The sequence below is a fragment of the Aythya ferina genome (genome assembly GCF_964211825.1).
Source record: "Aythya ferina genome assembly, chromosome: 2".
Taxonomy (NCBI): Eukaryota; Metazoa; Chordata; class Aves; order Anseriformes; family Anatidae; genus Aythya; species Aythya ferina.
In genome coordinates, this window is record NC_140297.1 from 4,044,391 (window position 1) to 4,069,113 (window position 24,723).

Sequence of the window (24,723 nt, forward strand, 5' to 3'; positions counted from 1 at the left end):
CCCTGACATTTAAAAATTGCTATAATTTTTTGCCTTTTTCTTCTTCCCTCACTCCCTCCTACCCCTAAAGAAGCAGACTGTAGGAAAGCCTTTACTCTTTACCCACTGCACCCATAAATAAAGCTAGTTTTGAGACAAACTTATTCAAAAGAGACAGAAAGACCTTGCAAAGGAAATCCCCTTGCAAATGAAATCCCTTGTCACTGCTTGAAATTCCCACCTGAGAGAAGGGAGACTAAACTCCCTCTTGCAGAGGACCCAGGAAATGCCACCCTGGCAGACCCACTGGAAACGCTGCTCCTTTGAAAAACCTGTTGCCACCGGCTGCAAGCACAGGCTGATGACAAACAGAAGAAGAGGTGAATTCAGCATCTCTTCTCGAACGGGGAGCATCTGCCTCCAAATACACCCTCAAAGACCAGCTGGTGCTCCAGCCCCCTACAGTTTTGCATGCCAGGTTCACGGAGGTGGGTCCAAAATCCCAGGGGAATCTCAAGCCTGGCCCTGCAGGGCAGGAAGGTGCGGGAGGAAAAGTTGCAATTGTCGGGATCCCCAGGAGGGACCCGGGGATCGGGGAAAGGAGGTGCAAGGAGCTACGGGGCGGGTCTTGGGCAGGTGGGGGCGGGCTGAGCATCGGCTTTTGGTAGCCTCACAGGAGGCAGAGGGAGCGGGGAGGACCCGGAGGATGCTGCAGAGGATGCGAAGTTTGTGCTGGCTGCTGCTCCCCCTGGTGAGTGTCCGGCGGGAAGGGGTCCCCTGGGCACCTCTGCCTTGCTCTGGGAGCCGGGGATGGTCCGGGGAAACCGCACATCAGGCTGCCCACACAGCTGGCCACAGCTGGATGGCTCTGCCACTGCCCTGCAGGGTCCCGGGGAGGGTCGTCCACAGAGGCAGGGTAACTTTTGTCAGAAGAGGGAGCAGGCTGAAGGAAGAGAAAAAATGAAAAGAAAAAAAAATAAAAAGAGGGCGGGGGGAAGGAAATAAAAATAGAAAACGTATTCCAGAGTTACAGATTTAACCCAGCTCTTTTCTTTAATTTTTCCAACCCTATGATGCTATTAATAAATCTCTTTCAGTTTCCATTCATTAGAACTGCAGTTTCCAGAGGACAGAAAAGCATCCCTAGATCAGAGTAGCTGTAGCATATCTTTAGAGGGACAGGAGGGGATAGCTTGCTTCTTGTCTTGTCCTGAGGAAGGTAACTTTGCTGAAGAGAGAGGCTAACTAGAAAGGAATACTTCCTCCTGATGGATTTGGGACATTTACTTCTCTGAGAGGGCACTGATGTTTTTAGTGCTGAAGGCAGCTGCTTATAATGTCACCAAGCAGGAGCCTGAACCATCTTGTGTCTGCTGTGCACTGGAGGCAGCAGGTGAGACTGTAATGTTAAACATCAGGGAAGATGTATAGGCACAGAGATGCAATTCAAACATGTATATCTCTCCTGTGCCCAATGCCAACTGCTGGTTTTGCCTGCACTGATTAGCAAAAGCAGGTGTAGGTGTAAGTACATCCATATCTCCTCTTTCTCCTACATCTTTAGCCTCAAAGAATTGTTTGGGAACCTTCCTGGGTGTGATTCCTGGGGACTCATTAATTCTAACTTTAGCCATTTCACAGTTGAATGTTTAGTGTAGACTAGGATTCAGACTCCCTCTGTACTCAATGTGGAGACAGTCGCCTTCCCTGGAAGGATTTCCTCTTGTCCTGAGAAAGATAGATGGGGCAAATATTCCTATAAAGCCTATTCTCTCCCATTGATAATAACAGCAGTCTAAAGGGTTACAGACCGGACTTGACCCTTCTCTTTAATAAGGTGAAAAACAGGAGGCAAATTCTCACACCAGCACCAGATGTGAATCTTTTGGAACACTGGATTTTCATTGTGTTTAAACAGCTTTATTTACATGTGTTAAGATATAGAATCTTGCTACACAAATCTTGTTACATACAGTTTTTATTCAGAGCAAACTAGTCAGCCTGCAGTGTTACACTTCTACAGGTAGAGTGACTTTGGCATTTGGACTAGCCCTTTTACATATATCAGATGCATAGCTTATTCTTGCAGATGTCTGCAGAGTGGAGCTAACCTGGAATGATGTATCATGCACATCTGTGGGCTGCCACACATTTTAACATTTTAGCATAGTGCAGCAGTCTGTGCCCATAATAAATTTCTTATCAGATGGGATGAGAGCAGAGGAATTCCTGTTTGAAAACTGCATGCTCCAAGTAGCTTTTGGCATCAAACTATTGCTTACATATGAACACCAACTGCATTTCTGGTAAGTGTCAGTGATCTAAATCTCAGTGTTTTTCATGTCTCAGACTTGGTCTGCTGGGAAGGTTTGGACTCTAAGTCAGACAGCCAGGAAAAGCCAGAGACCCACTGGATGTTTTGTGTAAATGGTATTTTCACATGTCAAAGGGTCATATCAGAGAAAAAAAAAATCCAGTGCAGATTCTCCAAATATTTCTTCATTCAGATATGAAAATAAACCAGAAAGATAATCCTGAAATAATCCTGAAAACTTCCTCTATGAAACTAGGTACTTCTACCTCCTGTCAGCTCCCCAGAGAGCTGTATGATGCAGGATGTACTTTCTGCATTGGAGAATAGAGTCCTTGGCATTAAAAATTACCATTTGCTTGTAAGTGACAAGCAACTGAGAGCAGTGGGTGCTGAAATGCATAAAAAGGACTTTTCCTGTCTTAAAGAGCTCAGTCTCAGGAAACAGAGGATGGGGAGCTGAAAAGACTCTGTATTTGTCATCCTTCCTGCTGAACTAAAGTGCTTTCATCTCCAAACACTTAAAAGCTTTTCACGTTTCTGGAGAAGGGCTTCCGCCTTGTTTGAAGAATGGAGGTGAGATGGAGCATAGATGGATTATCATATGGATCTACATCCATAGCAAGCAGGCACATGGATTCAAGTCCATAGCAAGGTGCTGAGTTCCCAGTAAAAGAGATTTGGGCTGGCTTAAATTCCTGATACAGCCACTACTCAATCTTCATTTAAGGGATATATGTGCTTCTTCTAGGGATTCAGTGTCTGCATACCTTAGGTTCCCCTCCACAGGCAAGTGGAGGTGTGGAAGGATCCGTCTGCTCAGGCATTTTGTTCTCCTGGAGTGAGTTAATGGAGGGAGACAGGCTCCTGTATAATGAGTCACTGTGTCCTCAAATGGGTGTCTGAGAGAGGTGGGAGGAATCCTCCCCTGGAACTGCCTGTCTGCCTTCATTGATTATTAAGGGAGGCTTGATGGAGGAGTTTAGATTAATCATCTAAAATTATCTGTCTAAAATTAGGAATCTTGTATAAAGTTACTAGTTTAGACTCCTTTAATACTACTAGGAAAGGGTAGGAACACTCCAAGAACAATGGCTATGGCTTTGGTTGAGTGAGCTTGCTGATGGTCTCTGACATTTGTTTCATTTTTCTGGAACTTGGTGACATGAACCCCAGCCTTAGGCAAACATTCTACACATATGGAAACGGAGAAATTTCACCTTTACATGGGCACTTGAGATAGCAAAAAGAAGTATCCTTGGCTGTTAGGGTGCTTTTATTCTGTAAATATTAGTGGCATTATTAGTTGAGAAATTAAATGCTCTAACAAGTTCATAGAGCTAATGCATTCATTTTAATTTTCTTCAAGATAACATTAATTACATTGGGTTTGTAAACAAAATAAATTTGTATGTCTGAATTGTCACATAGAGAGTTATCTATGAGTAAATACATACACTGATATACACAGATATGTATGTGCAGCTAGTACTGCTCTGTATAAAGCTATGTGGTTAAATACAGTCAGATAAATACAATCCAATACACAGAGGAGCATTCAAACATTACTCCAATTTCTTAAAAACAATCTTGAAAAGATATTCCTCTAAATGACTGTAAGGCAATCAGTATCTCAGCTTTTCTTGTTCCATAGGTAATAGAGTTAGAAAGAGGAAACAAACACTGAAAATGTCCTCTAGGTAGTCATTTTCAGCCAAAAAGACTCCTGGAATAATCTATTTAAACTGGCTGAAGAGAAAGATTAGAAATAGGCCTTTAGCTTTGGGGTTAAAAGCTTTGGGGATCAAGACTGTCAGAACTTTCAAGTTAAGGGCAGGATATTTTATGATAACTAAATACGATGGAGTCATGACACTGCTTTGGTGACCTCATGCTTTACAGTCAGTCAGAATCAGGAGTGGTAAACATGGCTTGGATACGGCAGTAAAAAAAAAAAAAAAAAAAAAAAAAAAAAAAAAAAAAAGTGGATACTCACTGTTTTTTCCAAGCACATTTAAGCATTGGGCTTTTTTTGCTGTGTAAGAAATTTTGGCTAGTTTTTAATAGTTTCTTCCAGTTTTCTGACAGAATAGAATACTGCCTATATTGTATTATAATACTGTCTAATTGCTTATAGGTCACAATGAATAGGAATGTCCTTACTTCAGTGATTGTGAATGTAGTTAAACTGACATGGCTTAAACATGACAGGAGCTTATGAAGCTCAAGGTTTGTCTTAGTTCCTTTCAAATGGGAAAATTGTCCCTGACTTGGATGACTTATGGTTCCTAATTTTAAAACTTTCTAATTAGTATTTGGATTTTTGAGAAAGAAGTGAAACAGGTGGACAAGGACAAGTGTTATGGAAGATTTTCATAAGATATATTCAACAGATAAAGTTCATGAAAATGGCTGGGGATTTGTTGGACTTCTTCAGTGAACAGACATGTATTCAGATTTTTTTATGTAGAACATAAAAAATGTTCAACATTTTCATGTTGAACACATCACTTTGATGTGTTCATCAACATTTCAATTTAAAAAAAAAAAAAAAAAGCATGCGCTTCAGAGCATTTTCTTCTTTGGACTGTGTCTTTGGTAAAACCAGCCAGCTTACAGAAATGAATGAACACACCACTGCACAGTTAAAAAAGGTCAGGGAATGCATGATTTTCACATGTCTTTGCTGTGCTCTTCTGTATTTCAAAATAGCAAGTAAGTTTTAATCCTCCCAGTTGAGAGTCTATATGACATGAGTGGCAGACAACTCTTGTTTGAATATGGAGAAGAAACTGTTTGGGCATCAAAGTCGTAACAGAAAAAGCTGAACAGGAAAAGCCCATACATGGAGAGCAGGGAGTACAGAGATGACTTCAGAGGAGATGAGATCTGAGAGATGAATTCAAACTGTGGAGACAGAGGGAAAAAAAAAAAAAAAAGTTATGAATATTATGAATATTCTTAGTAAATGATTTATGCACTAGATGCAGAACTTGTTAGTGTGGGTTTAGGCTTCCACTGCATTGGAAACTTAACCAGATCACTGGAAATACACTTCAAGTTCTTGAAATGTTCCTATCTTTCCAATTCTTCATTCAGCTACTTCTTCCATTTTTATTACTTTTCAAAACGACTAAGAGTTACCAATTCATTCCTGTTTTTTTGATCCCACTGAATTTCTTTTTCAAAAGTATATTAGATGTCCAACTCTGAAGCACTTCCCTTGTTTTCAGAGAGCATAGAAAACGTCCCTTCTTTTTCCCAAGTGTGCTAATAGACTTTTTAATGAGTGAAGATCTGTCCTTTATGTGATGTCTAAATTACAGTTTTTCTATCACAACAGTCTGAGGGCACCATCCCTTTACAGGCTCTCACAAACAATTGCTTTTAACTAATCTGCACTAAGTATGGCATTAGGATGTTGCTAAAAATACTTACTTCCCTGAGCTTGCTAAATCTGGCCTTGTCCACCACAAGAAAATTAAAGCCTGAAGTGTCGTTAGCTTGAATTTTCTGTTTGGGCAAACAAACGAAAATACAGAGGAAATACAAAACAAGGTTATGCTTCTTACTATCAGTAAGTGTATGGCTCAAGGTTTCAATGCAGTATCCTTATGGATGTTAAGAAAATTAAGTTCAAAAGTAAGTACAAATCTAACATCTGGCTCTATAAACTGTCTCAGGGTTTTAGCATGCCCGCTTCTGTCATATACAATTTTTTAATGTTCACTTATGATTGCTTTTTTCCAGGCAATATTGTTTCAGTTGTTAAGACTTAGATTTAAGACACCACTGTGAATTTTGGTTGGTCACTAAAGTTTGAGACTGGAAAAAGGTTTCAGTGTAGCTCAGCAATGCAAAGCCTCATTCCTTGAGTGCTGTCCACAATACTGCATGAAACACCTAAGGTTTCTGTTTAATTCTCAGGGTGAAGGCACCCTATAATGTGATTTTCAGTAAGGTCAATGCCATGTTACTGCCTTGCCAGTAGTAAATGTTGATCCAAGAAGCAGCATTTTGAATTAGCCTCTGAATTATGACCACAGCAGTGAAGACTGTGTCAGATTGGGCACCCTTACTTTGGTTCCTAAATTACCCCTTTCTAAGGTGAATTAGAGCTGCTTTTTTCCTACAGGAGCTCAGTGATTACATCAGATGCCTCCCACATTGCCATACTGTGTCCCCGACCTGGTGAAGCAAGTTAGAGCAACAACAGGCACTTTTCTCCCAAGGCACTGTGAGAATAATAAGAAAAAATAAGCAAATAAGTAAATAAGAAAAATAAGTAAACCTTAGCCAACGAATCACAAATAATGTTCTGCCCAGAAGGCTTTCCTTTAACTGTAAAATGGCTTAATGGTTGTCTTTTTCTTAAAGCCAGAGGAAAACCAACAAATTGAAGCATCATCACTGTTCTAAATTTCTTGTATATGTGTCATTTTTTCCTTATTTATTTATTTATTTTACTGTGGGATTACTTCCAATAAGCTACAATATTGTCTGTTAACAAAACCAGCCTCATTTTTGATTCTTACAGTGTAGGCTGTAGGTTGCCTCTGTAATTACACTTGATCTTGATTTTCTAACTGTCAGAAATATTTAATCTATTCTCTGGCCTATAACAAAAGTTCTGGTTTCTAATGGCTACAGTCACTGGCACACCAAATCCAGTACCCCAAAATCAAATCAAATTTATATATACTTATTAACTGCTAAGCTATCAACAGTAGTGGCATTGTGTACAGTCTCATTATTGGTGAGTATCAGCAACAGTTGTTATAGAGAAAATCCTAAAATCATGTTTTCTGATGATTAATCGTTGCTGTTGGAGGCAGAGGGCTGGACTACATGGACAAGGGATCTGATCTGTTATGGCAGTTCTTCTATCTTGTGGAAAATCAACGCACACCTTCCCTGTGGGTAGAGTATGGGCTTCCCAGCCAATGCAAATGAATTGCCCTCTACTGGTTTCAGTGCAGTTCTGGGTTATAGTGACTGATAATCTGGTTCAACAGGTGTGGATTTATCAAAGGAGGGAAAAGGCACACATACTGCCTCTTTGACAATGCATCTAGCAGGGTACTGTTGCTTAGTCCCTCATATGTGTTACACCTGCAACTGCTGCATGCATTGCTTAAGTTGGCCTTTGGAAAAAGATATCACTTCCTCTTTTGAAACCTTTCATTATGAATTATGTGTCTGCTATTCATTCCTGGCACCTCTGGCATGAAGAGGAACCTTAAGTTAACCCATGTATCCCAAATGCTTTTCCTCAAAGGCATTTCAAATCTATTTTAATGGTTTTGAATTCATTTTGGGCTCTGACTGGTCAGTGCTTTCAAGCATTTTGCCAAAGAACTCAAAATAAATGGTAATTGTATAAATCATGTTGAGTTGTTGTGACTTTTAAACACCAAGCCTAAGAATATTCCATATACAAAGTTTCTCATCAACATCAACAGAGTCCAGGAATTCTAGAAAACAAAACAAACAAAAAAAGACTTGTTTCCTGTCCAGCTGAATCCAGCCTTATAAGTAGAAATAACGAGGGACTTTTTGTTAACAATCATTTTGCTACTACTACTCAAATTATTTGCTTGTTGTGTAGGAAAACCAAAACCAAAATTTTAAAAGATAAGCAATAAATGTGGCTCACACTAAAGCCTCAAAAATTACATTTCAGAGTAGAGTTACTACAGATGAACAGCACGAGATATTTTAAGAATCCTTCATGCTGGTTTATAAACTGTATTTAAAATTGCCCACTGGAGAGATAAAATGCATGAAAAAAAATCCATGTCTTAATTTTCTTTTCATGCAGTGTCCTTAATCCTCTTTCTGTTCTAATATTAGGATGTATGAACCATGTCTAGGGCTTCATAATTAAATGCATTTTGTCCATGCTACTTTAAAATGCAAATACAGGTAAAAATTTTGAAGTTTTTGAAGGTAAAGGCTTTTTTTTTTGTTTGTTTGTTTTTTGTTTTTTGTCCCCCACCCCACACCCCCTGGCAGATATTATTATAAAAATGTAATAGTCTACAAAACTTCCAGTCACTTTCAGTTGATGCTAAAAGAAGTCCTGGCTGCACTGCTCACTAAACATTCTGAAGGCCAATAAATCAACTTCCAGTGACTGAAAAGGCAATATAGCAGTGATGTTTTCATCTGCACTGTGTTTTCAAAGTCATTAGAGGTTTAGAATGGCCTACAGTCTCCCTCAGAAATATCTCAGAAAGCCTTCAATCCATCACCACAATTAAAATCACTATCCCCAGAGCCTCTGGCTTTGCTTTGAATAGTATATCTTGCAAAGGAGCAAACCCTCTGCTCTCTTCCATGTAAGACTCCATGTCTTGAAAATCCCACTATAGCCAGAGGAGGCTTTGGTGCTCTATTCAGTGGTCTGAACATAGTTTAGTTACTTTCTAGACTCTCTTAGCTCTAATGACTGAGGGGGTTAATTCTGTTGCTTAAATATGTGTGTGTGGAACTATTTAAAACAACCCATAGAGTTTGAAACTTTGTCATGGGGCTGGCAAAATTAATATCAAACCTACACAAGAGGTCTGGGATACCCTATATGAACACAAATGTCATTAACCATCCCAGGGTGAGTGAAACATCCTTTAAATTTCTATTGACTGCAAAAGAAACTCAGATAACAAGGTCTCATGTAGACACTGACATTGTAGATAATTTCTCAGAATTTAATTGTCCCTAAAGAAGCACCTGCTATCATTTTCAGAATGTTGAGGCTGTTAAGAATATCTTCACAATGGCAACAAATATGACTGAAGGATCCTGAAACTTTCCAGAGTGTGAGATGGAGGTCAAGTAAAATACATGACAATACCTCAATGACATTAATTATTTGTATTTAAGAAGCTGTATCTAGACCCTAGTAAACAATACTGTTGATGTTTAGAAGTCCATTTAACTGGTTAAATGTAGTTATCTTCATCTGAGAAATAAAAATAATTCTATAAGATCCAAAAGTGAATCATGCATAATTTTTTTTTTAAATTCTTCCTTTGGTGAAATGGAAACAATGTCTCTGCGTACTAACTCTTCATCCTCAGAAAGTAAAGTGATAAAGTTATGTAATCACTTAGAATGAACTTTGATCATGGCTACAATTTTCTTAATTTCTCTAAATTCTTGGACTTTAATATTGTTTATTTAAGTCTGAATGGACAGACATCTTCTGCTCCTTCCTATGGCTTCTTTCTTTTCTTCCTTTTTAATTATACCAACTGCATTCAGAAGGGAAGAGCTTAGGCCATGTCTGTCAGTAGAGTGATTTGTATAGCACTGTCATCCCAAAGTCTTGGAGAAAATGGGGAACCAATTCTGTCAGTCTCAACATCAAAGAAAAGTGGGTACCTGCTCCTGAAGAATAAAAAAGACACTGCCATGTTTTGAGCTAACTCCTCCAATAATATATCCCAAGACTCAAAACTCCCAATAACTCAAAAATAACTCCCAAGAGTTATTAGGAATCTTTTTCGAAGACATTGTTCTGAACAATCAAAATAATTAACTAAGAAATTATCTATTTATGTTTAAAGAAAATTACTTATTTTTGATTTATGGAGAAGAAATATGCATATGGTCAGAAGGTATGTATGTTTGGGGAACCCTGATTCCAATAGCCCATGATCTTATTATCCGATATTGGTCATTTGACAAAGAGGTGGAAATCCAAAGATTGTGAAATTCCAAAGACTGCAAAATCCACTTAAGTTTTGTGAAAATTATAGGCATAAAAAGGAGTTGGTAAAAAAAATAAAACAATCCATCTTAGAAAAAAGGTGCTACATGAGCTCTACTCATATGATAGACAGAAAAAAACAAACAAACAACAACAACAAAAAAAAACAAAACCAAATATATATGCATATGCACACATGTATATAAAATTGATACATGTACAAGATCACAGCCTCCTTTTCCCTTTGTCTATCTTTCTGCTATTTACATTTCCTATTTGAAAAAAAAAAAAAAAAAAGGCTCTGTTCACTTTGGTAATCACAGAACTTCTTGGTTATGTTTTCTTTGTCTCACTGAGGTCGCGGGAATCCATCCAGAATGCAAGATATTCCAGCAAGTCATGAAAGAGGAGGCGCTCTGCCTAGAAAAGAATGAATCTGTTTCATCAGATTTTAAAGGTAACGGTCTTGATTGACAAGTTCTGATATCAGTATCTCTTGTATCACTTCAGGTGTGTGATGTGAAGATACCAGTTACTGAATCAAAATTTGATTCCACAACCCTATTTTATTGGGCTTGAAGTGCTTCTCCTTCTATTGGATGCAGCTTTACCTCATCTGATTTTAGATGTCTGTAAATGCTCAATGTCTAAGTCAGGATGTGTCTTCTTAGATTCCCTTAAAGTAAATGGAGAAAGGTGGGTGTCCTTAGAAAAATTTTCATTGCCTTTGCCTTAGATGCTTACTTTAGGATGAGATGAATCATTCTCTGAAATCACATTTCTCTTTACTAACTATGGAATGAGGCTAAGATGATTAGTTCAGACTCTGAAAACTTTAAATGTCTAGTTCAGGCAAGAAAATCATATTTGAATATATTTTTTAAGTCATTAAAGTATTTTATATGTACTTATATCCAAAACCCCAAAGAAGCTTCCACAGAATACAGGAAAAAAAAAATGCAGAAATTTTATTATGTTGAAAATCATTCCAATTTGGTGAAAAAGTTATTTTCCAGAAGAAATGAGAAGAAAAAAAATAATCCCAACTTCTTCAAAATATATCATTTCTACATATTTGGAGTTTTTCTGTTTGTTTGCTTTAAATTGCTTATTGTAATAGTGTTTTGAAATCTATTATATGTCCAAATATAAATTTTGTAAGTTAAAATGAACATTTCAGCATTTCTGTAACATATTTTTAAAATGCTGTAGAAGGGAATCTCTTTACTGTGGTTCCAGCATTCTAGAGGCCTGCTTTTAATTGGTTCAAATTAAAATATCAAATGTCCAAACTCTTTCAAAAACTCAATCCCATTTTTTATGGTCAACTTTAGTTAAAAAAAGATTGAAACTGCCTTTCAGTTATCATAAATTATCAGATGGACATTTTCTAGAGATGAGTTATGAGACAAAGGTGCTTCATGCACTTGGTATGAACGGAAGTATTACAACCACCTGGAAACCTGCCTTTAGAAGCCTACAGAAGTTTATAGACTAAATCTCAGGATATGTCCTTTATCTTATGTATTTTTCTGACGCCTGTCCAGTCACTCTGGTATCTGGCATTGTTCTTGTCCGTTCTATTTCAGTGTTATTTTTTCCTCACCCCTCCACCTTCTTTAATCAACTCCAAAATACCTCCTGGATACATTTTACACTTGGAACACCCACTAACACTCCGCAAAAATTCTGGCAACAATCAAGCTTTGTCCATCATGATTTATTACAAGCATTTTGTCTTTGAAAAGTACAGTATGACATTCCAGATATTTTTCTCTTTACCAGGAAAACAATTATGTGATTTTGGAATCCTCTTTGTAGCAAAGGCCATGCAAATAAATAAATAAATAAAATCCTGAAACTTCTGTTAAACTATTTAAAAATCTTGAACCTTGTCAACTGTGATTTTCTCAATGATCCCCTTTCCACCTTTTGTTCTATACAGGGGGAAAGAGTTTAATGAAAATCTGTTCTGGTATTTGCAGCCTTTCTCAGTATATTCAAAAATGAAACATTAAATCTGGAAAAACAATTCATCTAGGGTTTTTTAAAAACCCTAGGTTATGTTATCTAGGGTGTTCTAAAACTTGTCTCAGATTGATAAGAGTCTCTGGATGTTTTTCAGTTTTCAGGAATTGCATATGAGACAAAATTAAAGACCACAATTTGTACAGTTGCTTCCCAGCACTCTCAGAGAATCAGAGGCAGAATTATTTTGTGTTGCAGAGTTTTAATCTAAAGTCATTAGTCATTATCCTCACTATATGGAGTGGTGTCTAATGAGTGTCCTTAGTGGAGTCAAGGGTGCAATTCCTCACTTCTTGAAGTTCATGTGTAAAATAGGTCAATTGAATCAAGCTCAAAAAATGCTTATTTTTCTCCTTTGAAAACAAAACAAAACAAAACAAAACACAGCAACAACAACAACAACAAATTAAAGAGTTTTGGGTGTCTGAAGCAGACTTAAATGTCTATGATATCAACATTACTTCATAGGATTCCTACTGCACTTGTCTTTATGGAGTCTCAGATGATTTAGCCATTTGTTAGTGTCTTGAAAACCTCAGCATGTGAAATGTTCTTGCTGACTTTGCACTCAGTGCTTTCTCAATCAACTATAGAAGTTATTGGAAATGAAGTCCACCCACTCTGGAAGATAAAACATCCAGGTCCCCCTCCCAGATAAGTTCACCTAATTCTGTTATTTATCCCCACATTGTCAAACAGGTTAAATTTTTAGACTCAGTTCCTTAGAAGTCTTTTAGTGCTTCTTAGAGGAGCTCTTTAAGTCTCTTAAAATGTGTGGGGTTCCAAGTCTATGTGGACCTCCCATTACCTAACTATTCATTTGAAAATTAGCAGCCTAGTTTAGTCTATAATCATCAGAGAGACCTAGGTACATGCACTGAGTGATTCATCCTGTCCTCAAAAAGGAGACACCGATATATGGAATGAATCACTAGAAGTCCCTGTCTCTTTCTGCTGATTACAGGGGGAACATAGCTAAGTTTAGCTAACATATTTCAGACAATTAAAATTAGAGATAATGAATCAGTCTATTTTCCCATCTGGCAAATTGGGGATACCAGGAATTTCATCCTTCTGAAGGTGATGTGAGGATAATCCTGTGGAAGATTCTTAGGACTATTCTTTCAGAAGCCAGAGAGTAACTTTGCTTGGCTACAGGCAAGTAATATTGCTTCCACATTTCAGCTCTTGACAATTTTAGATTTGCCTTGTCATCAGTCACAGAGGAAACAGAAAAGAATCGGTGAAGGAAAATAACACCTCCCAAATGAAACTCATGCACTGTTTTATATCTGCCTTATGACTACCTAGAGATTAGTTTCTGTTACAGCATGGTGCTTTTTTATTGGTTCAGGCACCTTTACATGCTGATAATTTTTCTGTGCTTCACCCACACCTGCCTGACAACTGACACAGCATGACTGCAGCTTGAGTGTCAATGTGATGCATCAGTGACAAAGGTGCGATTGACTATAACTTCTGAAAACACTTTTTATTGGATGCATAGTTAATTAACTGCCCCGTATCTTCAGCAAACAACCTCTGGTTTAAGGAACCTCATAACTGCCAACCAGCCAGATCCGTTCCCAATTATGATTATTTCAGAAGATGCTGGGAGAATTTCTTCTGCTTCAGGATGAATCTAATCCCTGAAGTCACTGCCAAATTTTGTTAATTGACTAAGACAAGGATTTCAACCCCTATATATATATATATATCCATATATATATATATTTTTTTTTATTTAAGTCAAATGAAACTGATAGACTTTAAGCATGAAGTCAGGAAGCTGAGTTTTTAAGTTGGATGATTTTCATCTGACTGAAAGCATTAATAAAAAAAATCTCAAGAGCTTATAATTATTCCATATATTCATTTTGTTGACTTTTGACAATAAAAAGAGCTGCAGCTGATTTGACTTTCAGAGTGTGTCTGCTTGAATTTAATGTATTTTCTCTCAAAAGATAAAGTAGAAGTGTGTATGTGAGGGATGATACACTCAAGGAGTAGAAGAAAGCAACACAGTTCTTCATTTGTAGAGCTTCATGGTCTGTTGTGACTCTTCATGTACATGAATTAGTGGGAAAGCCATAGACAATCTCATTATGGAAGATCAGCTGTGTGATGTTCTGTGTGTATTCCTTTATTTAGATTTCTTTAGAGTTGGACTCAAAGAGTTATAGTAAATGGGATCACATCAGGCCAGTGGCCTGATGATACAGGACTTGAAGGTTTATTAAGTAAGTTTGAAGATGACACTAAACAGGGAGGAGCTGTTGACTCTCTCAAGGGTAGTGAGGCCTGGAAGAGAGACCTAGACAAATTAGAGGGCTGGGCAATCACAAACAATATGAATTTTAACAAGAACAAGTGTCAGATTCTGCCCCTGGGAAAAAGGGCAGCCCTAGATGTATGTACAAACTGGGGGGTCAAAAGGATGGAGTACAGCCCTACAGAATAGGATCTGGGGGTTCTGGTTGAAGACAAGTTGAATATGAGTCAACAATCTGTTCTGGCAGCCAAAAGGGCCAACTGTATCCTAGGGTGCATCAAGCATTGCTAGCCAGTTAAAGGAAATGATTGTCCCACTCTGCTCTGGTGCAGCCTCACCTCAACTGCTGTGTGCAATTTAGGACACCTCAACATAAGAAGGACAGAAAAGAGAACATACAAAGGAAGACCACGAAGGTGGTGAAGGATCTAGAGGGGAAAACATTAAGAGGAGTGGCTGAAGTCCCTTGGTTTGTTCAGTCTAGAGCAGAGCAGGCTGAGGGGAAGCCTCATGGCAGCCTGCAGCTCCCTCACAAGGGGACTGGAGGGGCAGGCGCTGAGCTCTGCTCTCTGCGGACAGCCACAGGACCTGAGGAAACGACATGGAGCTGGGATAGTGGAGGGTCAGGGTGGGTATTGGGAAAAGGTTCTTCACCAAGAGGGTGGTTGGGCACTGGAAAAGGCTGCCCAGGGATTTAGTCAAGGCACCAGTTTGGCTGTGTGGAGACAGAAATTGGACTAGATGATCCTGGTGGGTCCTTCCCATCTCAGGATATTCTGTGGTTCTATGATTCTTTTTTTTTTTTTTTTTTTTTTTTTTCTTTCCAGGGTGCACCAGAGATTGGGATGGTCTAAGCTGTTGGCCCAGAACTGCTTTTGGGGAAATGGTTAAAATTCCCTGTCCGAGATTTTTTGAAGAAATCACCAATATCCATGGCAAGACATTTTTCCTATTCTTCTGATCCTTAGATATTTAGAAAAAAAAAATATCTAATAGTTCAAGATCAAGTAACTTGCATATTTACATGATTCACAAAGCTATCTTATGTGACCTGACACAGAGTAACTATGTAGATAAGCATATACATCTTGGCTTATGGTGAATACTTGACAATTTTTGGTGTAGTGTTATGCTGTACTGAATCGTCTAACTTCTTTTGTTGTCTAAAATATATAGGTAATTGCACTAGGTTGCTGAGGTTATAATGGAGTATATTATAGAATCACTGACTTATGAAGTCATGAATAATTGATGTTAGAAAGGACTTCTTGAGGTCCTCTAGTCTAATCTTCCAGTCAGAGCAGGACCAAATTCAAAAAATCAAATCTAACTTCAAAGCTAAGTCAGGTGGCTGAGGATTTTGTCCCTAACAGATTATGTTGTAAGTACAGGATAGATTGCATAATTTGGTTTCCTCTGTGCGAAGATTGAACTTGCAGAAAAAATGAATGGGAACGTCTGTATTAATGTTTCAAATGATAGGTAAATAATTAACTCTCTGTAGCTAATCTTGCTAAATGTGACTACATGTGCAAGTATCTAACTTATGAATCAAAGTAGGAATATAAATGTTTTTTTCTTGTCAAACAATAAAAACAACAATGACAAACAAAACAAAACAAAACTTGTAATTCATTCTCTGATATATTTCACCCTTAAAGGCTTCCTTCAGAGAAACTGTACACAGGAGGCACATTGGTCAGAACCATTCCCACCATACGCTGTTGCCTGTGGATTCGATGAAGGTTCTAGTAAAGGGCCTGAGGATCAGGTGAGTTTTTATTTCCTGCTTGTGGACATCTCCAGAGCACATTCTCCTGAGTATACTGAATAGATGGATGTTCCCACATACCTGAGCCCCACCAGAATTCACTAACTGCCCTTCTTCAATGTTAAACTCAGATCTTCAAGTATATTTACCAACTGTTTAACAAATAAGGCTTAGTGCAAAGCAAAGGAGTAGCAGGTAGGAGGGCCACTTTCCTCTCAAATTTTCCTCCTATTTTTACTCAATAGATTCACAGTTAGGTCGTCTATCCTGCTTAACAAAGACTTTGTTTATCTGAGATAGAGGATTTGAATCTACACTATCTTCCAAGGTAACCTTACCAACCTGTCTATAGGGAATTTTTCAGGGAACTCTGTTTTTGATTTTTTTTTGATTTTTTTTTTCCAGGTCTTCTTTGAATCAGAGAATAAAAGAGTCCATAATTTCATAGCATGGTTATCAATGTATACGTTCAGTAGGGAACTCTTGGATACCACTAGGTAGTTCCACATTTCATTTTAGGTACTCAAGAGCAAGAAATGACCCCCCATTTTTCTTGTCTTGAGAGCAACATTTGGTGCTTCATATAGACTCCGGCAACACTTTTTCATCCACATCTTCATATGATTTAAATTTCCACATTCTTTATCATTGTGTTTGGCCCCAGGGTAGGAATGACTTGCACTGTGGTGGTTGTTCTTCAACAGATGAGCTTTACTTCATGGCTGAACAATATTTATTCAGAGAGCCATGCTCACTGCTTCTGTCTCATGAATTCTGATCTTTACTAATGAGGCATGAGAGAATAGGGGTATCTCCATCCTCTCATCTCCATTCTGCATTGGGCAAGGTTCATACATCTCACATGAATGCACTAGTGCCTGTATCATCACAGAGTGTCCTCTTCTTATGGTAATTTGATAGAACTGATTGACTCCCTCCAATCTATGAAAGAAAAGACTAACGCATATAATTCCTTGTGAGTGTTCAGAATTGGGACTTCACAGTGGAAAAAGGTTATTGGTCACTGACCAAGACACAAAAAGCTGAAGAGGATTGTCTTCACTAACACTTTGGCTGTTATCTTGAGTAAGTCATTTGGGTCTCCAGGAGGGGAAAGGTCAAGCACAGAAGTACTAGTTCAAGTATATGAATCTTTAAAAATGTTGACACAATTGGTTTCATATGGCTTCATGAATTTGGAAACACAAGCATATTTGTAATAGGCAATACAAATACAAATTTGTATTATAAAAAGGAATAGAAATCTGGAGCAAAATTCCCCAACTGTAAACTAAAAATATTTGTACAATGGCATGGTTCTCACACACAGAACTAAACTCTCTTAATCTTCAAACCAGAGTGGATTTTTCCAAGAAGCCCCAGGTTTGTACTGAGCAGTAAATCATGCACATGGAGAGTCTATAGTTGGCCTAAGTTGATAAGAGGAAAGGGGCTATATTTATATTTTATCATTAGCAAAGGTTTCACATTCATGCTGTGCCTGTGTTTAATTTGTTATCTCAGTCATAACCACAAGGTTTATGAAGGGAAGATAAGATCAATAAGCTCTACTGCATTGTAAACAGAGGGAAGTTGGTGAGAAGAATCCCACTTGCAATCTAAGAGGACTACTTGTTTCATATTTGTATCCTCAGTGAGAACCTCATGTGTCTTTTGCATAGAGTATTTTTTTTTCAGATGTGCTATAAAAATAGATAACATATCCAAATACTTCCTTATTCATCTGAAGGATCTATTTTTCAATTTGTACTTTTGTTTTGAAAATATCATATAAAAGATTAGCAGTATTTCAAAAACATAAGGGTGATTCCTAAATTGTCAGGGTTACTGATTTACTTATAGATCTACTTAAAAATGCTAATATATTGTCTCAACCTAGATATGCTGCCTTTTAGATAAATGCAGTTTGGATCAATTAGAGAACAAAGTCTCCACTGCATTTGCAAGGAGGAAATTTGAAACTAAATTCAGAGAATTTAGTTTCTTAGGATTTTGAATAGTTAGGTGAACCTGTAGTGAATCAGAATAAAATGTGCATAGCTAAAGCCAAATAAAATTGTATTTTATTTTTTTTTTGAAATAGACTATTTGAATGCAAAGCAAAGAAACAAATAAACTACAAAGAATTTACAGTGTTACAGCTGTAAGGCCAGTGAATGAAATGCTTTTTCACAGAATTTTGCTTTCCTCTCCTGCAAAATGCAAGTTTTATTTATTATTTAACTATAGCTGTTTATGAAAACCAACAATTCTCGAATCAGCAGAAAACATCCTTTGACCTTAATGGAGTACAATCTGGCCCAAGTCTAAAGTTACTGACTCACAAATCACCCATCAGCAGGTTTCAGTGCCCTAGCGTCCATATGTACCTAGAAGAAGAATCATAGTTACATAACAAAGTTAACATCTTCTTGTTAAGCACGCTCAAACTATTTTATGGTCACTATTTCGGATGAGTTGGTGGGCTGTGGAACCTGTCTCATGCATAAGGTTTTGAAGGGTTCAAAGGAAAAACGACATGTTAGTGATGGAGGGAAAACCTGAATCAGATCTTTAGCACCTAAAGCAGCATGGAGGGGATGGGAATGACTGATAAGGGAAACTGTAGCTTAGTGAAATGAGCACACCAGCATGCATGCTGCATAACCACCAGCATTGATCTTTGTTCTCTTTTTCTCATAGAAATCGTATTATTCTGCATTTTGGCGTGTCTACACTGCTGGCTATGCAGCATCAGTGACTTCACTCATTACAGCTCTAATTGTCTTTGCTGCCTTCAGGTAAAAAAGAAAAGTCTCTTTTCAGGATGTCTCAAGACAGCCTTATCCTAATTCCTTCCAAACCTTCTGTGTTTTTGTTTTTTAACTATTTTCAAACCTTTCTCAGGCATTATACTATCAATGGAAATGTGTTCTTTTATTCATGTTGTGGCATTTCCCTGCAGACACTAAAACAATAAAGCTGACTGGACAGTCTGTCTTATTCTCTATGATTGCACCATACAGTAGTAATGCTTCAAGCTGTTATTGCTATTAACATAAGATAACTATTCCTCCAGTACATAGCAGGACATATTCTGCAGAAACTGAGTATGTCTCATGCCCTGAACCTGTAGTCATTCTAAATTGTTCATTCCCTCTGTGAAAGACATAATAAGGAACAATGGAAAGAGGTTTAAAGAAATTAAATGTCATGCTTGATACTGTCGGATATTAGGAAATGGATCCTGGTTTAGACTGGCTCCAATGAACCTGAACAAAAATGTTAAGTCTACTTTCCAGGCAGGAGTGCAGACCACAGAAGCAACTTCCTAGGTGGTGTAAACTGACAGTCTCAAAGGTCATATCTCCTATAGAAGGACCCAGGACCAGGAGGCTGATATGTCCAAACCTTGAAGGAGATTCCTTCATCTCAAGGCCAAACCATGGACAGGACAATCCAGGAAAATACAGCCTGGAGTAAGACAACTGCTTCTCTGTTAGTAATCCCACAACAAGCAGCTGACACCTATTCAATCCTCTCTGTTCTCCTCCAGCAAGAAAGGAGCTGGAGAGCCTGTTGCAGTCTTGTTTAACAAAAAAAAAAAAAAAAAAAAAAAAAAAAAAAAGTTATTTAGGATAATTAGAAGGCACTATTGCAGTATAGCCCAAGAGTCCCAGAGTTATTCTCTGCTCCTGGCATCTGCTTTAAATGTGTGGCAATTCAAGGACAATTAAGCTAACACTTTTAGTAGAGCAAACAGAAAATAACTGCTGTGATCCTGTTTGCCTAGCTGCCTCTCAGATGACAGATTATTTGCCTTGGAAAGTGTCTAAGGTCACCCTGCATTCCTGTCTGAGTTCAGATGAGAAATTTCTCTTGAAAAAACATTTTCCTTTTCTTTTTCTATGTCAGAAAATTCCACTGTACACGGAATTACATCCATATGCACCTGTTTGTCTCCTTTATCCTGAGAGCAATTGCTGTTTTCACCAAAGATGCTGTTTTGTTTGCAGATGAAACTATGGACCACTGCCTAATGTCAACGGTACTAAACTTCCCTACTGTCTTCCATTGAGTTAATACTTAATTCATGACCTGAAGAGAACATGTAGATTTCTTAATCCAATTTCTCTTTAGTTTGCAAGAATTGAAATCTTAAAGCAATCAATACCTTACAAACAAAAAGGTCAAGTGCTATGGGTTACATTACATCCAGAATTGGTATATAGGTACAGCCTTGTTGAACCTAATGGAGCTGTATCAATTTCTATCACAAATTCTATAAAAGAGGCCCAATGTTTTCTTTTCAAAAAACAGAAAATTAACTGAAATGATGGAATCCCATGCTTGCTGAAACCTTGTATTAATTTCCTCATTTTTGTCTGGCAAATTTGATTTTTTCCTTATACTTGTAGAGAATCCAAACCCAATGGAGAATAGACCTAATAAGGTTTTTTTATTCCTCTGTATTTCCAGGTTGCTTGTAAAGCTGCTGTAGCATTCTTCCAGTTCAGTATTTTAGCCAATTTCTTCTGGCTTCTTATAGAAGGGATATACCTACAAACACTGCTTTTGCTGACCTTTGTTTCAGACAAGCAATATGTATGGTGGTTCATATTTGCTGGCTGGGGTTAGTACTCTTTTCCACTCTGTGTTGTTTAGTATTTCCATTTACTTTTAGAACTAAACAAAATATTCTGAGATTTCCTTTGATAATTTCCTTTGATGAAAGGTGCCTTTTCATGCAGTAGTACTACATCAAAACCATACCATTATTCTGCCTTTCCTCTTATCTTGGTAGATTTTTCACCACTTAAAACTTTGATGGAGAGGGTAGAACAGAATATTAGAAGTACTTGGATATGCCTACTCGAAAGACTACATCACTCCTGTTTATGACTGGAATTAATTTCATGCAACTACTGTCATTTAAAAGTTAATCATCTAATCTAAACTATCTCTCCAGGTTTTTCCTGCAGCAGTAGAATGAGGCAGTCATGCTGTGGTAGTGATTAATCCAGTCTTCAAACAGATGACTAATGTGCCTGGATAACATCCTGAAAACATCTTGTCTTCATCCACTGACTAAAGAAATTTGAGTGACTAACTTTAAATTGACATTTTGCTTTTGGTAGGCAGAAATAGATATCTGAGATCGCATGAGTTCAGGTCTAGGAATCAAAAATTCTATTTATTTATTTTTCCAAAGACATTCGCTGTCTTTAAGGAATCTTTTGAGTTTATACAACAATTAAAAATATCTCCCATTATCAGAATGTGGCACAAAAAAAGCACACATTTTCTTTCACTGCAGAGAATTGTCTATTGTGACTCTCAGATATTCCTGTATTTCACCTTGGCTATTCTAAAATTGAGGTGCTTAAATTGAGTGGTTACATAACGCTTTTGGATTAGAAGTAAAATCCACATTCTTCTAAAGTAGATAGCATTTTTGCCTCCATCTTCAGATTCTTAAACTTTATTTATGTAACTAAAATTTTTTAAATCTGAATTTTATAAAGAGGATGCCAATTTGGACCTATTTCAATTATGATTGCCAGAAACTAAACACTTAGGTCTTAATTCATCACAGCTAACTTGAGATAAGAACAGAAACACCTCAATTGATATTGTAGTATAAAAAGTCAAAAGTGAGAGACATCTCAGGGGCAACTCAGATCACAGGTAATATGGATATAATTTTTTCCTTTCATTAATTAAAAAGTCAACTTAAACTGAATATTATCCCATTATAAAAGCTTTGAACAAAAGTTAGGAATGACAATTTCTGAGCTTTTTCTACATATTCTATATGATACTCAAATAGACAGTATCTATATTTAATTTGATTTATCAGTGTGAATGTCACTTTGTTCTTTTGTGGCATATTTGAAAGGCACTTAGTCTTTGGAAACCCACTGATGGAAAGCAAAAGAAATTGCTAGTTTAAAGACCTGTTACAAAGGAAATTAATTAATTAATTAATTAATTAATTATAACAACAACAATAATAATAATAATAAAATGTAAATAGTTATTCACTCACAAATGCAGAATCAATAGCAAAGATTGGAAAGAAATTATAAATGCTTATTATGAATGCTTTCAAGTTGACTGTTTTACAAGGATTGGTAGAGGCTTGTCAAGAAAAGATAAAAAAAAAGAAGGAAGGAAGGAGAGAAGGAAGGAAGGAAGGAAGGAAGGAAGGAAGGAAGGAAGGAAGGAAGGAAGGAAGGAAGGAAGGAAGGAAGGAAGGAAGGAAGGAAAGATAAATTCTTTCAGCTAGTGTACAAAGTATTGTGTTCTGACCACTATTCACAAGACAAAATAGCTGTAGCTCAATAAATGATTCTTTCAGCTGCACATCTGCTCTTAATTTATATCCAAACCTACAAGTAATCCTAGCTCATATTTTTGAAAACATTGTTTCACAGCATCCCCTATTCTTCTATTCTTTTTCATTTTTATTTCGTTCTCCTATTCTTTTTTTTTTTTCCTTCCCTCTGAACTGAGAGTTAAGTTCTTCCGTAAAGTCATTTCAAGATTGTCTGTCCCATTGTCTGAAACTTAATGTGCATCCAATCTGCTGTACTGTGAAACTTCTTGCAATAAAGTTTCCATGGGACATGGCATTAAAAAAATTATATTGTTTTCTACGTTGATCTGTCCAGGAGCTCCCACTGCTGTGATGTTTACTTGGGTCCTCACAAGAATACACCAACAGAATACTGGGTAAGTCAGAGCTTGGGTAAGGAAGCCGATGTCATCCTATTTTATATTATATTTTGATTTATTAACAGGGAAAAAAATAGAAATTTAAAACAAAAATATTTTTCCAAAGTCATGCCTCCAACCATAAAACTTCATAAAAAAGTGAGAAAATAATTTTCAGTCTTCTGATTTTGTTGCACATATACTGAGTAATAAAATTTGGAAATGCCATAGTAAGAATTAAAATTTCACTAGTTTTCTAATCCCCAACTCTTGATTTTTTTTTTTTTTAAGAAAACCAATACTTCTGTTTAAAAACAGCCATTTATATCTAGCTCTAGTCTTTTCACACCTGTACCTTGAAAACAAACACATTGTTATGTCTTGATAGGTAGTTTCATGTGTTATTTTCATCCCTTTATTTGAATCTTTATATATATATATATATATATAATTATAATTATTCTTTATCTTTCAGTATGAGAGTCAGTTATAAAGCAGAAGATTGTTTACTAAGGGTTGCCCTGAAAGCCTTCAGGTTATTTCACATGGATGATAAGTTGGAAAAGATATTATTTTATACCTACCTCCTCAGGACTCACTTAAATTGTGTAGAAATAATAAGTATTATAGTCTACCACATTGGTACATCCTATTTTCCTCTTTTTGTATTACTGCAGTATATCTGTAGTACATGTTCTCCACTGCAGTGTTTCATAAGTGGAAGTAGTCTACCTTTCCAAAGCATGTACTTTTTCTTTTTGTAGCCAGAAAAGGTGCAAGAAGGATTTCATTTCTCCTCCTTTCCTGCTGCTCCTTTTCCAAAGAATCATAGAACACATTGGGGTAGATGATCTAATCTTAAAGATTATCTGATTCCAAACCCCATGTCATGGGTAGGGACACCTCCCACCACACTAGGTTGACCAAAGCCCCATCCAGCTTGGCTTTGAACACGTTCAGGGATGGGACATCTGTGGCTTTTCTGGGCAACCTGTGCCAGTGCCTCACCTCCTTCTCAGTAAAAAAAAAAAATCTTCCTTATATCTAATATACACTCTTTTCGTTTAAAGCTGTTACTGCTTACTTAGTCACTACACTTCCTGACAGAGTCCCTCTCCAGCTTTCCTGTACTTTATGCACTAGATGGCTACTACAAGGTCTCCTGAAGCCTTTTCTTCTCCAGGCTGAACAACACCAACTCCCTCAGCCTGTCTCCACAGCAGAGATGCTCCAGCATCTGAGTATCCTCATGACCTCCTCTGGACTCACCCCAACAGCTCCCTGTCCTTCTTGTGTTGAGGGCCCCAGAGCTGAGTGCAGGGCTCCAGGTAGGGTCTCATGGGAGCAGAGCAGAGGGGTAAAATCTCCTCCCTCACCCTGCTGGCCATGCTGCTTTTGATGCAGCTCAGGATATGGTTGGTTTTCTGCAAGCGCACCTTGCCAGCTCATGATGAGTTTCCCATTCATCAACACCCCCATGTCCTTCTCATCAGGTCTGCTCTCAATCCATTCTCTGCCCAGCTTGTATTTGTGCTTGGGATTGCCCTGGCCCATGTCCTTGACCTTGTGCTTTACCTTGTTGAACCTCATGAGGTTTGCACAGACCCACCTCTCAAGCCTGTCCAGGTCCCTCTAGATGTCATCCCTTCCCTTCAATGTGTTGAGCAAACCATACAGCTTGGTATCATCATCAAACTTGCTGAGGGTGCACTTGATCCCAATGTCCATATCACCTACAAAGATGTTAAACAACGCTGATCCCAGTAGCAATCCCACAGGAACATCACTCATTACTAATATCCGCTAAGGTATTGGGCTGTCGACTGTAACTCTTTGAGTATGACTTTCCAGACAATTCCTTACCCACCAAGTAGTCCATCTGTCAAATCCAGGTCTCACCAATTTAGAGACATGGATATCAGTCAGGAAAT

At 37.6% G+C, this 24,723-nt stretch overlaps 1 protein-coding gene across 1 annotated transcript in view; it reads left to right on the plus strand.

Moving 5' to 3' along the window:
• Positions 1–632: 632 nt before the first annotated feature.
• The window catches only part of LOC311431643 (vasoactive intestinal polypeptide receptor 1-like), a 29,633-nt gene continuing 5,542 nt past the window's right edge, over positions 633–24,723 (plus strand). Inside the window, exons 1-8 of the mRNA XM_084509400.1 lie at positions 633–730; positions 10,362–10,461; positions 15,132–15,239; positions 15,966–16,075; positions 18,779–18,876; positions 19,991–20,123; positions 20,555–20,708; positions 22,750–22,810. Of these exons, the coding sequence (XP_084365526.1) occupies positions 686–730; positions 10,362–10,461; positions 15,132–15,239; positions 15,966–16,075; positions 18,779–18,876; positions 19,991–20,123; positions 20,555–20,708; positions 22,750–22,810 (809 nt within the window). The 5' untranslated portion in view covers positions 633–685. The remainder of the gene's footprint in view (positions 731–10,361; positions 10,462–15,131; positions 15,240–15,965; positions 16,076–18,778; positions 18,877–19,990; positions 20,124–20,554; positions 20,709–22,749; positions 22,811–24,723) is intronic.